This window comes from Pollicipes pollicipes, unplaced genomic scaffold (genome assembly GCF_011947565.3).
Source record: "Pollicipes pollicipes isolate AB1234 unplaced genomic scaffold, Ppol_2.1 Scaffold_6138;HRSCAF=7277_pilon_pilon_pilon, whole genome shotgun sequence".
Taxonomy (NCBI): Eukaryota; Metazoa; Arthropoda; class Thecostraca; order Pollicipedomorpha; family Pollicipedidae; genus Pollicipes; species Pollicipes pollicipes.
The window spans coordinates 3,842,768-3,857,774 of record NW_023596818.1 but is presented as its reverse complement, the minus strand read 5'-3'; the positions used below and the strand labels follow the sequence as shown (position 1 = coordinate 3,857,774).

Sequence of the window (15,007 nt, the reverse complement as noted above, 5' to 3'; positions counted from 1 at the left end):
CGAGGCGTTCAACTCACTCAAAGAGAGGATGCCAGACCCCGAGCGTCGCGCTGAGGACCGAGGCAACACAGTCAAGGACTTGAGCAATGGCCGTGAAGTGTCACGCCCCCATATAGCTGAATTATAGAGGAGAGTCGAGGACGCCGAAATAACTCAACGCCTGCCGTGCCTCATCTTGTCCTGGAACACAGCCGCGCCCGTCACGCGCGCCGTCTGGGTGATTCCCTCGCCTGGCGGTGCCGGGGCCGCCCAGTCAACCAGCCAGCGGCGGCTCGGTCCGGCCGCCCCAGCCCCTGGCCCTCGGGCAGGCGAGCCGTCCGCCGCCGGGTTGGCGACCCCGGGTCGAGGTGACGTCACCGGGATGACGTGGACGCCGGTCCTGCCGGCGCTGCCGCCCGGCCGCTGGGGTCGAGTCAGCTGAGCTGCCGTGTGGCTGCGCTCCGGCCCACGCTCCACGCACCCCGACCTCAATGACTTCGAGAACATCAACAGCCTTGTCATCTCTGAGCCTGGTGACCCTAAGCCAGCTGATGCCAGGCCTGGGAATCACTGAGAGTAACATTGACCGGGCGCATCGCCTGCCTAGCGGTAACAGTAGCAATGGCGGGCGTTTTGGGCGCGCTTCCCATGGTGGCATGCGCCATGAAATGTACCGGCGCCGTCTCCAGCTCCGAGAAAAAAACCGGTACGTCTCAGAGGAGCTGAATGAATTTCGTGGCCAGATTTTCCGGGGACACTCGCCGCCAGGTGCGACAAAAAATATGTACGAGGTGTACACACGAGGGGGCCAAGTTTTCCTAAGAAGAACAGCGGCATGGGGCCGGAGCCAACGTTGTCTCTGTGAAGAGGAGGCGCGATCTCGGCTTTGCGCTGGTCGAGTACTAGAGTCTATAATCTGTAAAATTCGGCGCATGGGGCACCATCTCCAAGTGCCACGGTGGCACAAACAACGAAAGCGTGGCGAAATGGCTCATTTTGTCCGCATGACAATCATTCAAACAGTATAACTCATGACCGGGTCAAAATACTTACGCTCACCGTCTCTTTCGCCGCTTTTAGTATTCGACTGTTGTTGATTCTGTGCCATAATCTCAACCAATTCAGGGTTCGTTGCAAATACTGCTTGTTTCCAAAGCTCACTGCCGTTTTCCCTGCCTGCGTTTCGGTTAACAAGTGCTAACCCTTCACGTGAGCCTCTGTGACGTTTGCGACGCCTCAGTACAGCTCGCAGGTAGTCACACACGTTTCGGTCGGTCCATACCATCACGGGATGCCCAGAATTTTTGTTTTACCTTCATTTCACACTTGACCCGTACTTAGCCGTGGGGAATAGTGCGCCACTCTTTGTGACGCATACGATGCCCTAGCGCGGCTCACAGACGGCTCCGTGCGCGTGTCGGTTGCCTCAAGATGTTGGTAACTGTTGCTTTCTTTCCGCGCTCGTTTATCTACCAATTGTTAGAATCATTATGAAATATTTTGATCATCCGCGTGAATTTCCATGTCCACGTCTCCACGTCCGTGGGCACTCGGATCAACACATCCCAACGCGCCTAACCTTAAAAGCATTTGAAGACGGTGACGTCTTACAACGGGTTGCTCAACTGGCTGTAAAGGTCATGCTGTGTATCGGTTAGCTAGAAATGGGTCTTCGCTCTGCCCCTGACTGTGACAATGGCGTTCCAAGCGGCTGGCAGTATCGCAGTAGTAGTGTTATCTCCTAGGCAAGAAGCAGTATGCCGATAGGAGGCAGCTGCGGTCTTGGCGTACTTTTATCAACTTGCTATCATTTTTCGTATTTTTGCACACGCACTTCCGTCATGCAAACAACATATGCTCACCCTACTTCCTAGTTCGCCCATATGGCCAAAACAATACACATGCCCACACGCATGACGTGCGTCTACATCTAATGGCACACGGTGGCGAATAAATCTGCGGGTGTGCTGCTGGAGCCGTCTCGGTTACTGGGCGATGGTTCTCCATAATTTCCTTTCTCGCTTAATTGGTTATTGGTTGTGCAGAATGGTGAGAGTTATCGCGCCTTTTTATCCAATCACAGCCTTTGAGCAAGGATCTCATAAAACAGTGCTATACACTGACTTACTCCAAAAACTCTGCCTATGGCAACTTTGTCGTTGCAGTCTGCAAAATTCGTACACATCTTTAAAGGCTGATCAGTGTTGACGGACCAGATGATAATGAGCCGGATTTTCCGCCATTTTGCGGAACAATTGTATTTGATTCAAACATCCTGAAATTGTGAGCAGACTTCAATGCTTGTATGACTTCCGAACTTATATCCCACAGTTATGCACGGCAGCATAACAGAATGCCACAATAAATTATAATAGAATGGAGAGAACATACCAAAGCTGGGGCCCAGATAAGTTTTTTATAAACTGGAAACTCCAAAACAGCATAGAAGGTGTAACGACAATGGCAAGCTGTAGAACAGATGATAGCTTGGCAGTAATGACAAAAGGCAGATTGTAGAGAAAGGCGTCGTGGTATCCGAAAATTAAACGAATCCGTCCTACATGACAATCAATACTTTCAACTCGCCAACCAATGCATTTAAACAACTGTTTCACAGCATGATGTTTTCGTGTACACTGGGGCACCTTAACTAATGCCAACAACTTTGGAATGATAGGTTACGATCGATGATGGCCTGTCCTGCTAATTGAGACGGCTTTTGAATGGAAGCATGCAAGCCCTGCGAAAAGCAAACGGCACTTGTTTTTGCGCGGAACATTTCGGCCTCCCGTCATCTTTTTACCGGGCCGTCGGTGTCTGACCTTGAACTTCACAGATCACTGTGCCCGGGATGTTATACCTCCCACGCCCGACCACACCCTCTTTGCCTACAGTACTGGCCCCGCCCAGCCGTGAACACGGCTCAACCAGGGGAGGAGGCCATCGTGGTTCGTCATCATGCACATGCTGAATGGCTACCACAGACGCCGCCGGCCTAGACCGCTCCGGGCGTCCCCGATGACTGGTATAAAACGACGGCGCTGGCCGGCAGCAGGCACAGTTCGAGTCGCAGCCACAACGACCGCATCATGAAGCTCCTGGTGAGTGAGCATCGTGCGCTACCAGAAGTCGACGTTCCCTTGTGGTAGATTTTTAGCTACAATTTTTCAGTGAGGAAGGTGCTCCTATTCATGCTGCGCGTGTATGTTATGTGTATGTGTACGCGTGTGTGCTGCATTGGCAATTGAGCTTTGCAACAGCATTTTAGGCATCAAAGGGCTTATGACAATGCCGACTTTACCGTAACAAAAATAATGATATTCAACATGTCAATGGTAATATCTTTGAGACTTAAACAGAGCCCAGCCGGGCATGCCTTCGGTCTCTGGCCGGGAGTATGCTATAACAGATCCTGCTACGGGCATCGATAGCAGGCAATGGCGAAAGGCCGAGAGTTTGTCCGTTTTTGACTTGCTCATTTTTTAAGGCTCGCTTATGACTGTGTTGAAGAAAAGATCTTTCTTTACGCGTGCATCGTTCTTCGCGTTTGCGTTAATGAATGGGAAATATATGTTGTCGAAAACTCTGAAAACTCTGGGAAAAATATGTTGTCGTGCTATGCACCGCGTGGAACCGATTCAGTGTTATATCGTGTTAGTGCTCGTCACGTTAAGCAGGTTATGGCATAACGCAAACATTTGTCTCACTTTTGACCAGTTGAGTCCACTTCTGACAGGTTGTGCTGGCCGTGCTGGGCGCTGCTGCCGCTGCTGAAGATCAGAAGGCTGACGACGCTACCCTGTACTCCACCTACGCCGCTCACCCATTGGGCTACACGGCCGGCTACCCGTACGCCTTGAACACGCACCCGACCGTGTACAACAGCGCTTACAGGGTCCCCACCACGTACGCTTACAACGGCTTCAGCGCCTACAACGGCTACACCCCGATCGTGCACTCGCTGAAGAAGCGTGACACCGCTGAGGCGGACCAGAAGGCTGACGACGCCACCCTGATCTCCACCTACGCTGCCCACCCCGTGGGCTACACGGCCGGCTACCCGTACGCCTTGAACACGTACCCGACCGTGTACAACAGCGCTTACAGCGTCCCCACCACGTACGCTTACAACGGCTTCAGCGCCTACAACGGCTACACCCCGATCGTGCACTCGCTGAAGAAACGTGATACCGCTGAGGCGGACCAGAAGGCTGACGACGCCACCCTGATCTCCACCTACGCTGCCCATCCCGTGGGCTACCCGTACGCCCACGCCGGCTACTCTACGCCCTATGCGTTCCGCAGCGTGTACAACACCCCGGCCAGCACCCACCCCATCACCTACAACGCCTTCCCCTACGCCTACCGCTCTCATGTGTACTAGATGATGGCGATGCCGGAGAAGCAACGCGACGTGGAGATCGCCTGTGCCTGCCGTTGCAATGAGCGTGATAGCTTGCTGCCTTTGCACCGGATGTGGAGACTTGTGTTTTCGCTAAGTTGAGTGCGAACGCTTGTGCCTGTCCATGCACTGAGTCCACAAGCATGCATGCGTCCTGCTAATTGGTTTGGAGACTGGTGTTGACCACGCGTTGATGGCTGCGACTTGCAACTTTCTAAGCTCACGGACGTTGAATTCCATGTGGCCTTAAAAGTTCGGAACTGTAATAAAAGATCATCAAAATTACGTACCATAATCACTTTTTTCTCAGTGGCTCGGAAGATATCGAGGTCAATGACCGGCATCATGCGAGTGACGTAAGCTGTGGAGCCCATGATACATTCTCCCGGCATGCGCACATCGAAATGCAACAATGATGGCTCGAGATGCTGCCTTGTCACACATTTGCCAGGGTTTAGCCAACTTGAACATATCAACATGAAGGGTGCAGTGAATCCTGCTGAAATATACGACGCCATCCCTTCTTTGTGGAAAGATATTGCAGACACAGCTGTGAGATCGGACTAAACACAAACGAATTCGCCAATCCTTGGAGCTCATGCTTTTGTTTACATTATACTGCGGTGACGGCATCACTTCCAAAACGCCCCCGGGTTGAATACACGCGCTCGGGTTAGGGGGAGCAATTTGACGCACTGTCCCGAAATTGCTTTTCACTTGGGTCGAAGCCTTATGCCACTACTTACAAAGAGGCGGGTACAATTATCTGCGAGTGGATATGTTAAACCCCCTTAAAATGGGTTGGAACATGCAACATCTAACTGCTTATTACTTTTGATGTATTCCTTCCTCTTCTTCAGGCCCTGTTCACCGTCCTGCGGTTCTGGTAATCTGCCAAAGTACAAGTTTATCCTAATGGCAGACTTCTTCGCCATTAGCCACTGAAGAACTGATTTTCAAAGTGCGATGGTTATTCATGATCATGAGTTATGATTGCTTTATTTGCATTGGTATCTACTTTATCTCAAGTGCCGAGTGATGCTTAGGCACTTATGTCAGCCTTCGTGTTGAAAGTACATAATAACCAGTACACGCAGAGTACTCGATAAACTACGTTAAGCCGAAACCACGTTGCCATGATCTCAACTGAGCAAATGCTGAAGACACCAGTTTTAACAGCAAATACGTGGTATGGAGTTGAAGGTAACTGACCCTTGCGAAAGGTTTCCTGATTCCAGATGCGGAGAACGAGCAAAATGCATCAATGGAAGGTGCTTTTGAACCCCAGCAAATCCTGGACTCATGAGACATGTCAGCTTTTGCGCATCATCTTCATCAAAATACGTCCGCAACGGATGTATCGCCTTGTTTGATTGATTCGGGGAGTTAATATGCTTTTCAACTAGATAGGCTAGAAATTTTGCAAAGAAGGCCGTGCGTTTGGTGGAAAACATGTACTCTCCACAAGGCTCAAGGCCAATTTTCAAAAGGTACAAAAGCTCAAAACTATCGGTTGCTGCTAAATCTCATATTTAATTTCCCCCCACTTCACTCCATGCCTAATCTCCTTCATGCCCCATAATCAGGTTCTGATATAGCCAAATTCACACACTTATTTCCAAATTTATGTCGCCGGCTCTGGGCGTGCTCCCAACAAGTTTCGCTTAGCTGGATAGACTCCCTGGAGATCCAGGTCAAAACCCAGCATGAAATCATCAGGTGACCAACTAGGTTCCATTCATGCATTCATGCATTCATTTAGCATGGTATGCATTAAGAACGTCAAGTATGGAGTGAATGACATGTCTAAAGGGCAAAACATGCAATACCGTCGGATATGTCGCTTAATTTAATGTGTTTACAAAATGCTTGCGGACGATGTTTTTAGCGATGGTTTTTGATCGAGGAAAATCAGATAGTCTCGGGGAATAAGAAACCCTAATATTTTTAACAGATTAGGGCCTAGCCAAGATGTTGTAAATAGCCTATAATTACGATTGGAGAATAGGTGATCTAAATGTTTTAACTGCCTAATATGCGTTTGATTTGATTCGCAGAGTTTGTATATTGCATTAAATGTGTAGGAAGCTGTGGAGTTCGGAATTCATGCATCACAGCTAACATTCGAAATTTAGTAATACCCGACAATTTGAAAATTTTGGCGTGTTTAAAAGCTGGCTCTGAGCTTTGTGGAGAGTACACGTTTTCTATCAAACGCACAGCCTTTTGCAAAGTTATTATTCTACCTAGTTGGGGAGCACAATTAACACTACAAATAAACCGAACATTGCGATACATCCGTTGTGGAAGTATTTTGGCGAAAATGTGGCGAAAAGTCGGCGTGTGTCATGAGTTCAGGATTTTCTGAGGTTCAGGACCTCCGCCTATTGAGGCATTTTGCTCGTTCTTTTCATCTAGAATAAAAAAGCATTTTAGCATGGTCAGTTTCCTTTAACTCCATACCACGTGTCTGCTGTTAAATCTGTAGTAGTCAACGTCTGTTCAGATGAGATTATTGAAGCGTGGTTTTGGCTTAAGGTGGTTTATCGTATACTCTGCATGAACTGGTTGTTACGTACTCTTAGCACGCGTTCGGGCGAGGGCCAAATTGACCTTCCGTGGGTTTTCCCGGAATGCTTCCGAACGGCGCGGCGCAGACGCGCCAAATATTACGTAGCGATAGGCAATTAAATAGCGGATTGTGCAGTATCAAAAAATAAATATATCTCATAGGGTCGCTGCTCCACGGCAGGCCAAAGTCAGATCATGGATTCAGCGATGTGAATTTCTAGGGAATCGTATAATCTAATGGATCAACGAAGTCTTTACATGAAGCCATGCAACCCTGAGGTACTTTCTTAGGCAACGCAACAATGAAATAACCACATTCCATTGACCTAGGGCTAGGCAGAAGGTCAGACCAAAATCAAAACCAGCCTGTTTTATTACTCAAAGGCTTTCTTTGTGTGGTGGGGTCTGGGGCTCATTTTGAACTTATTGATAACAGGAACCGCATTACGCATTCTCCACGGCCTTCTTAAAAGTCAGAATAGGCCACTAACGTAAAATGATGACCCAGGTCAACATTTCGTTGTTAGAAACATGCTGCCAGGCGTTATCTTTGTCGCTATTTAGATACAAAATTCAAAGCAGTTTTCTATGATTTTGGTCGTCATTACCTGCAAAGTTCAAATAAGGTCACTGACCTTAAATGAGCATGTGACATTTTGCTTAAAACAGGTTCCTAGGTTCTGGAGAAACTTCGGAGACCAGCCTGGAGTTTGACCTTGATTGACCTTATTTCACCTGACGGACAAAACTTAGGATCCTCAAAATTTGACCTAAATGAGTTCACGTACAGGCCAGCACACCCTGTAAATTTGGTGTCTCTAGCCCTCTTAGTTCCCGAAATCTTAGGAAGGACAAATTGACTCCCCACTCGGGCAAAGGGAGTCCAACCGGCCACCCCGACGCGTGTTCACACCTACGCAGAGATCAGTGCCCAAGCATCACTCGGTACTTGAGATTAATTTGATACCAGTTCAAATAAAGCAAACATGGCTAATGATCACGAATAACCATCGCGCCATGTAAATCAATTCTGCAGTGCAAAGTGGATGACGGAGAATACGCTTGTACCTGGGCAGATCACCAGACCAGCACGACGGTGAACAGGACTTGAAGAAGAGGAAGGAATACATTATAACAAGTGAACAGTAAAATCTTGTTTGTTACAACCCATTTAGGGGATATGTACATATCAACTAAACAGCATATCCATAACATATCCATACGAAGATAATGTCTTCGCCTCTTGGTAAGTAATGGCATCGTCATTCAACCCAAGTGAATGGTAATTTCGGGACGCTGGGCCAAATTGCGCCCCCCCCCCCCCTCACTCTCCCCTCGCACCCTGTTTTCACCCTGCCCGGCCTAACAATTATATCTGCAATATCTTTCTACAAAGGGAGAGCGACGTATGTTTCAGCAGAGTCACAGGGGCTGGACCCTTCAAAATTATATGTTTGTTGTGACTGAACCCTGGCAAATGCATAACAAGGTGGCATCTCGAGACATCATTGCTACATTTCCCTCTGCGCATGCCGGGAGCATGCATCATGGGCTCCACAGCCTACGTCATCTGCATGATGCCGGTCATTGACGTCGATATCTTCGAGCCACTGAGAAAAAAACGTGAATATAGTACGGAATTTCTTATATTTTTTATTACAGTTCCAAACCCTTGAACCCACATCAAATTAAACGTCCGTGAGCTTAGAAAGTTGCAAGTCGCAGCCATCAACGCGTGGTCAACACCAGTCTCCAAACCAATTAGCAGGACGCATGTATGCTTGTGGACACAATGCATGGACAGGCACAAGCGTTCGCACTCAACTTAGCGAAAACACAAGTCTCCACATCCGGTGCAAAGGCAGCAAGCTATCACGCTCATTGCAACGGCAGGCACAGGCGAGCTCCACGTCGCGTTGCTTCTCCGGCATCGCCATCATCTAGTACACATGAGAGCGGTAGGCGTAGGGGAGGGCGTTGTAGGTGATGGGGTGGGTGCTGGCCGGGGTGTTGTACACGCTGCGGAACGCATAGGGCGTGGAGTAGCCGGCGTGGGCGTACGGGTAGCCCACGGGATGGGCAGCGTAGGTGGAGATCAGGGTGGCATCGTCAGCCTTCTGGTCCGCCTCAGCGGTATCACGTTTCTTCAGCGAGTGCACGATCGGGGTGTAGCCGTTGTAGGCGCTGAAGCCGTTGTAAGCGTACGTGGTGGGGACGCTGTAAGCGCTGTTGTACACGGTCGGGTGCGTGTTCAAGGCGTACGGGTGGCCGGCCGTGTAGCCCACGGGGTGGGCAGCGTAGGTGGAGATCAGGGTGGCATCGTCAGCCTTCTGGTCCGCCTCAGCGGTATCACGTTTCTTCAGCGAGTGCACGATCGGGGTGTAGCCGTTGTAGGCGCTGAAGCCGTTGTAAGCGTACGTGGTGGGGACGCTGTAAGCGCTGTTGTACACGGTCGGGTACGTGTTCAAGGCGTACGGGTGGCCGGCCGTGTAGCCTAATGGGTGAGCGGCGTAGGTGGAGTACAGGGTGGCGTCGTCAGCCTTCTGATCTTCGGCAGCGGCAGCAGCGCCCAGCACGGCCAGCACAACCTGTCAGAAGTGGACACAACTGGCCAAAAGTGCAATAAATGTTTACGTTATGCGATGCGTTGCTTGGCGCGACAACCACTAACAGTATTATGTCGGATCAGTCCAACGCAACACATGGCAGGTTTTCGACAACAGGTTTTTCCATTCGTAAAAGCAAAAGCGAGGAGCCATGCACGCGTGGAAAAGACTTTTTCCTCAACACATTCAAGTACGGAACTTTAAAAAATGAGCAAGTCAAAAACCGACGACCTCTCGGCCTCTCGCTCTGGCCTACTATGTGCGTCGGCAGCAGAATCTGTCATAGCATGATCCCGGCCAGAGATCGACGGCATGTGTGCTTTTTGGTGGGCTTTGTTTGAGTCAATAGATAGTACCATTGGCATGTTCAAGATTATTATTTCCTTTACAGTTGTGTCGGCATTTTGATGAACCCTCTGATGCAAAAAAAAAAAACTGTTTCAAAGCTCAGCGCAGCGCACGGACACTCACACACACACACACACACGCATACACACAAAGAATACATGTGCATCATAAAAGGAGCATATTTCTCAGTGAAACAGATGTGTTGCTAAAAATATATCACAAGCGAACGACGGCTACTGGTAGTGCACGATGCTCACTCACCAGGAACTTCATGATGCGGTCGTTGTGGCTGCGACTCGAACTGTGCCTGCTGCCGGCCAGCGCCGTCGTTTTATACCAGTCATCGGGGACGCCCGGAGCGGTCTAGGCCGGCGGCGTCTGTGGTAGCCATTCAGCATGTGCATGATGACGAACCACGATGGCCTCCTCCCCTGGTTGAGCCGTGTTCACGGCTGGGCGGGGCCAGTACTGTAGGCAAAGAGGGTGTGGTCGGGCGTGGGAGGTATAACATCCCGGGCACAGTGATCTGTGAAGTTCAAGGTCAGACACCGACGGCCCGGTAAAAAGATGACGGGAGGATGAAATGTTCCGCGCAAAAACAAGTGCCGTTTGCGTTTCGCAGGTCATGCATACTTCCATTCAAAAGCCGTCTCATTTAGACATTATTAACCTTACATCACATCTGCTCCCCTTCCTCCGTCAAATATTCGGGATAATCCCTTTGAAATATGAATGCAAAATTATTAGTGTCCATGGGTCAAGCATACCCCTTTCGCAAAAATAAAAACCATGAAGGCATGGTAGAGCAGACATGAGGGGCGCTGTAATGACGTCAGGTTTGCGCATATTGGACAGAGACAGACAGCGCAGAATAAGACAACTCGAACGGAGGGAAAGCATTGTTTAAGTTTACGCGATCACTCATGACCTTTAGTGACTTGTTTGTCCAGCCGCGGAAAAAATGACCAGGACTTAAAAGTGGCAAAGGGCGCCGCTCCCCGCTAACAAATGTCAGGTTAACTAAATAAGACGCGTGAAGTATGCACGAATATCGGTTAGTACCTCACTTGTTGGCACTGTTTAAATAAGTTGAGTAGTGATACTGATGAGCTATGAAGATATAACTGAAGGCAGTTCGTGTTAACAAAGACAACTGACAGACCATCTGATTTAGTGTGCCTAATTTGCTTGTGTGTGCTTGACGGCCCGACACGGTATTAATGTAATTGTGGCTTGAAATCCAAGTGAGGAAGCAGCAATGCTAGCGAACGTTCTCCTAAATATCAGGACACACTAAATTGTGTCTCGGGCGATGAACACAAACATGTACAACAGTGGAAGAAATAAAGAACTCTCCGTTTCTGGTCTTAAGTAAAATATGCGAAAACAAAATATGCCTTCAAATCGGAATTGACACTGAAGCTTCACAGAAAAATACAGGAGGAACTACATTTGCTGAAAAATTAAGTGCTTGGCGTTACGTTAAAAAGGAACAACGCGGACATCAACAACAAAACCTTGAAATGAAGATACCTTTGATGAAAAGGAGATACTGCGATGAAAAAAGGCGACATTTAACGTTGGTGGGCAAAATAACTGTCATTACGTCCTTGCTAATATGAAAAGTGGCACATATGTTTATAGCTTTGCCTTATCCCTCAAGGGACATGGTAAAGAGAATAGATGCGATGTTGTTCAATTTCCTATGGGGCGATAGACAAGGCAGTCTTATCAGAAGTAAGATGACACAACCATACATATTGGACGGTCTGAACATGGTAAATATCGACTCCCTTACAAAAAGCTTACAAATATCGTGCATTCTAAGACGTCTTTGTTTCCAACACGATTGCTCGAAATTAATCACGGTTTCCCGTTAGCCCGTTTTGGAAACCTGTTAGCCCGTTTTGGAAGAATCTGCTTTAAGTGTGGTCAGAATTTTCCTCACTATATAGCCTAGATCAGCATCAGCTTCTGTCCGGAAAATTATGGTTTTCGGATCTGACCTTACCAGATTAGTTTGGCAAATAGACTTCCCAAATAATGTCTTACCAGATTAGTCTGGCGAAACAAGATAACCCATCGCGAATCGCTTCTAAACAATTCGTACACTCCCTGATATCAAAACAATCCTCGGCACAATGCAATTCAGAAAACAAATGGCTACGAGACATAGGCTTTTCACGGACAGGTAGCATGTGCGATATTTCCAAAGTAACAAAGAACACGTTCATTCAATCTTTTCGTTCCGCATGATCAACAGAATAATCTCAACAAATCCTTTTCTGCGCATCAGTGGTCGATCAGAAAGCAGCTACCGCACATTTTGCTTCCATTCAGTTGAAACATTAATATATTTATATTGGGAATATCTAATAACCCAGGATTTCCTCAGAGGCGTTGTCACCAAAATATCTGAGGAATTTAACGCAATGCTGACCCTTGACAAGAGGCTGTGGATATTCCCCCACTTACAAAGCGCGAGTAGCATTGAAATTCTCATTATAATATAAGCCAAGGTCACGATTTACAAGGCACACCTGAGTTAAGTACTACCTCATATAGGACGTATCCTAAACTTACTGAAACTTGAAGCACAAAAAGAGCGCTGCTCCGCCAAATTGCGTAACGAAACGAATAGCTTTAACGACAGACGGGGAAGGCAAGGGCTTAGACTGCGAGTAATGCTCGAAACCTTACAAGCATAAAATTATAGTGCAGAGTGCGTGCACGCGCAGCACAACACACAATCCAAGCAGATACGCACGTATTCTCTCACACACACATGCTTCCAAACCACAAACACGCACACAACACAACCACACATGCATGTACACACTCACGTCCTTCCTGCACGTTCCATTCGCGGTAAATACCGTGTTGAGTGTGATCGAGTTGGGAGGTCGCAGTGGCACTCGATCCAAAACAAGCACGCGAAAACTATACAGTGTGGATCTAATGTGGACGGTGCTGTATATATTATTATATGTGAGCAGTCATTTGAAGTGATGTGCTCGTACACATGACAGGCTGCGATGATGTGACAGGTGTGACTGGATGTAGTGGCCGAATATCATGCGCGATCGATCATTGTACGCATCATCTTCGTGTGATGATTCTGATTGTGTGTGATGGGATTTGCGAATAACTTGGAAAAAAATTGAAAAAAGAATACAAATATGTTTACATATATATCCTCTTCCCTATATATATATATATATATATATATATATATATATATCCTCTCCCCTCGCACCCTGTTTTCACCCTGCCCGGCCTAACAGTTATATCTGCAATATCTTTCTACAAAGGGAGAGCGACGTATGTTTAAGCAGAGTCACAGGGGCTGGGCCCATCAAAATTATATGCTTTTTGTGACTGAACCCTGGCAAATGTATAACAAGGTATCCTCTCGAGACATCATTGTTGCATCTCGATGTGCGCATGCCAGGAAAATGTATCATGGGCTCCACAGCTTACGTCATCTGCATGATGCCGGTCATTGACCTCGATATCTTCGAGCCACTGAGAAAAAAACGTGAATATAGTACGGAATTTCTTATATTTTTTATTACAGTTCCAAACCCTTGAACCCACATCAAATTAAACGTCCGTGAGCTTAGAAAGTTGCAAGTCGCAGCCATCAACGCGTGGTCAACACCAGTCTCCAAACCAATTAGCAGGACGCATGTATGCTTGTGGACACAATGCATGGACAGGCACAAGCGTTCGCACTCAACTTAGCGAAAACACAAGTCTCCACATCCGGTGCAAAGGCAGCAAGCTATCACGCTCATTGCAACGGCAGGCACAGGCGAGCTCCACGTCGCGTTGCTTCTCCGGCATCGCCATCATCTAGTACACATGAGAGCGGTAGGCGTAGGGGAAGGCGTTGTAGGTGATGGGGTGGGTGCTGGCCGGGGTGTTGTACACGCTGCGGAACGCATAGGGCGTGGAGTAGCCGGCGTGGGCGTACGGGTAGCCCACGGGATGGGCAGCGTAGGTGGAGATCAGGGTGGCATCGTCAGCCTTCTGGTCCGCCTCAGCGGTATCACGTTTCTTCAGCGAGTGCACGATCGGGGTGTAGCCGTTGTAGGCGCTGAAGCCGTTGTAAGCGTACGTGGTGGGGACGCTGTAAGCGCTGTTGTACACGGTCGGGTACGTGTTCAAGGCGTACGGGTAGCCGCCGTGTAGCCCACGGGGTGGGCAGCGTAGGTGGAGATCAGGGTGGCGTCGTCAGCCTTCTGGTCCGCCTCAGCGGTGTCACGCTTCTTCAGCGAGTGCACGATCGGGGTGTAGCCGTTGTAGGCGCTGAAGCCGTTGTAAGCGTACGTGGTGGGGACGCCGTAAGCGCTGTTGTACACGGTCGGGTGCGTGTTCAAGGCGTACGGATAGCCGGCCGTGTAGCCCAATGGGTGAGCGGCGTAGGTGGAGTACAGGGTGGCGTCGTCAGCCTTCTGATCTTCAGCAGCGGCAGCAGCGCCCAGCACGGCCAGCACAACCTGTCAGAAGTGGACACAACTGGTCAAAAGTGCAATAAATGTTTACGTTATGCGATGCGTTGCTTGGCGTGACAACACTAACAGTATAATGTCGGATCAGTCCAACGCAACACATGGCAGGTTTTCGACAACGGGTTTTTCCATTCGTAAAAGCAAAAGCGAGGAGCCATGCACGCGTGGAAAAGACTTTTTCCCCAACACATTCAAGTACGGAACTTTAAAAAATGAGCAAGTCAAAAACCGACAACCTCTCGGCCTCTCGCTCTGGCCTACTATGTGCGTCGGCAGCAGAATCTGTCATAGCATGATCCCGGCCAGAGATCGACGGCATGTGTGCTTTTTGGTGGGCTTTGTTTGAGTCAAAAGATAGTTCCATTGGCATGTTCAAGATTATTATTTCCTTTACAGTTGTGTCGGCATTTTGATGAACCCTCCGATGCAAAAAAAGAACTGTTTCAAAGCTCAGTGCAGCGCACAGACACTCTCACACACACACACACACACACACACGCACGCATACACACAAAGAATACATGTGCATCATAAAAGGAGCATATTTCTCAGTGAAACAGATGCGTTGCTAAAAATCTATCACAAGC

General features: G+C 48.5%; 2 protein-coding genes across 2 annotated transcripts; one reads left to right on the top strand and one right to left on the bottom strand.

Annotated features, from left to right (window-relative positions):
• The first annotated feature begins 3,025 nt into the window (after positions 1–3,025).
• On the top strand, positions 3,026–4,676 carry LOC119106147 (uncharacterized). The gene is made up of 2 exons (XM_037229745.1): positions 3,026–3,080; positions 3,716–4,676. Exons 1-2 carry the CDS (start codon positions 3,069–3,071, stop codon positions 4,361–4,363), a joined length of 660 nt encoding a protein of 219 aa, XP_037085640.1. The 5' UTR covers positions 3,026–3,068; the 3' UTR covers positions 4,364–4,676.
• Positions 4,677–8,580: 3,904 nt separating this feature from the next.
• On the bottom strand, positions 8,581–10,222 carry LOC119105265 (uncharacterized). Its single transcript, XM_037228728.1, has 2 exons — positions 10,168–10,222; positions 8,581–9,540 (listed from the first exon to the last, which is right to left on the bottom strand). Exons 1-2 carry the CDS (start codon positions 10,177–10,179, stop codon positions 8,893–8,895), a joined length of 660 nt encoding a protein of 219 aa, XP_037084623.1. The 5' UTR covers positions 10,180–10,222; the 3' UTR covers positions 8,581–8,892.
• Between the last annotated feature and the right edge of the window lie 4,785 nt (positions 10,223–15,007).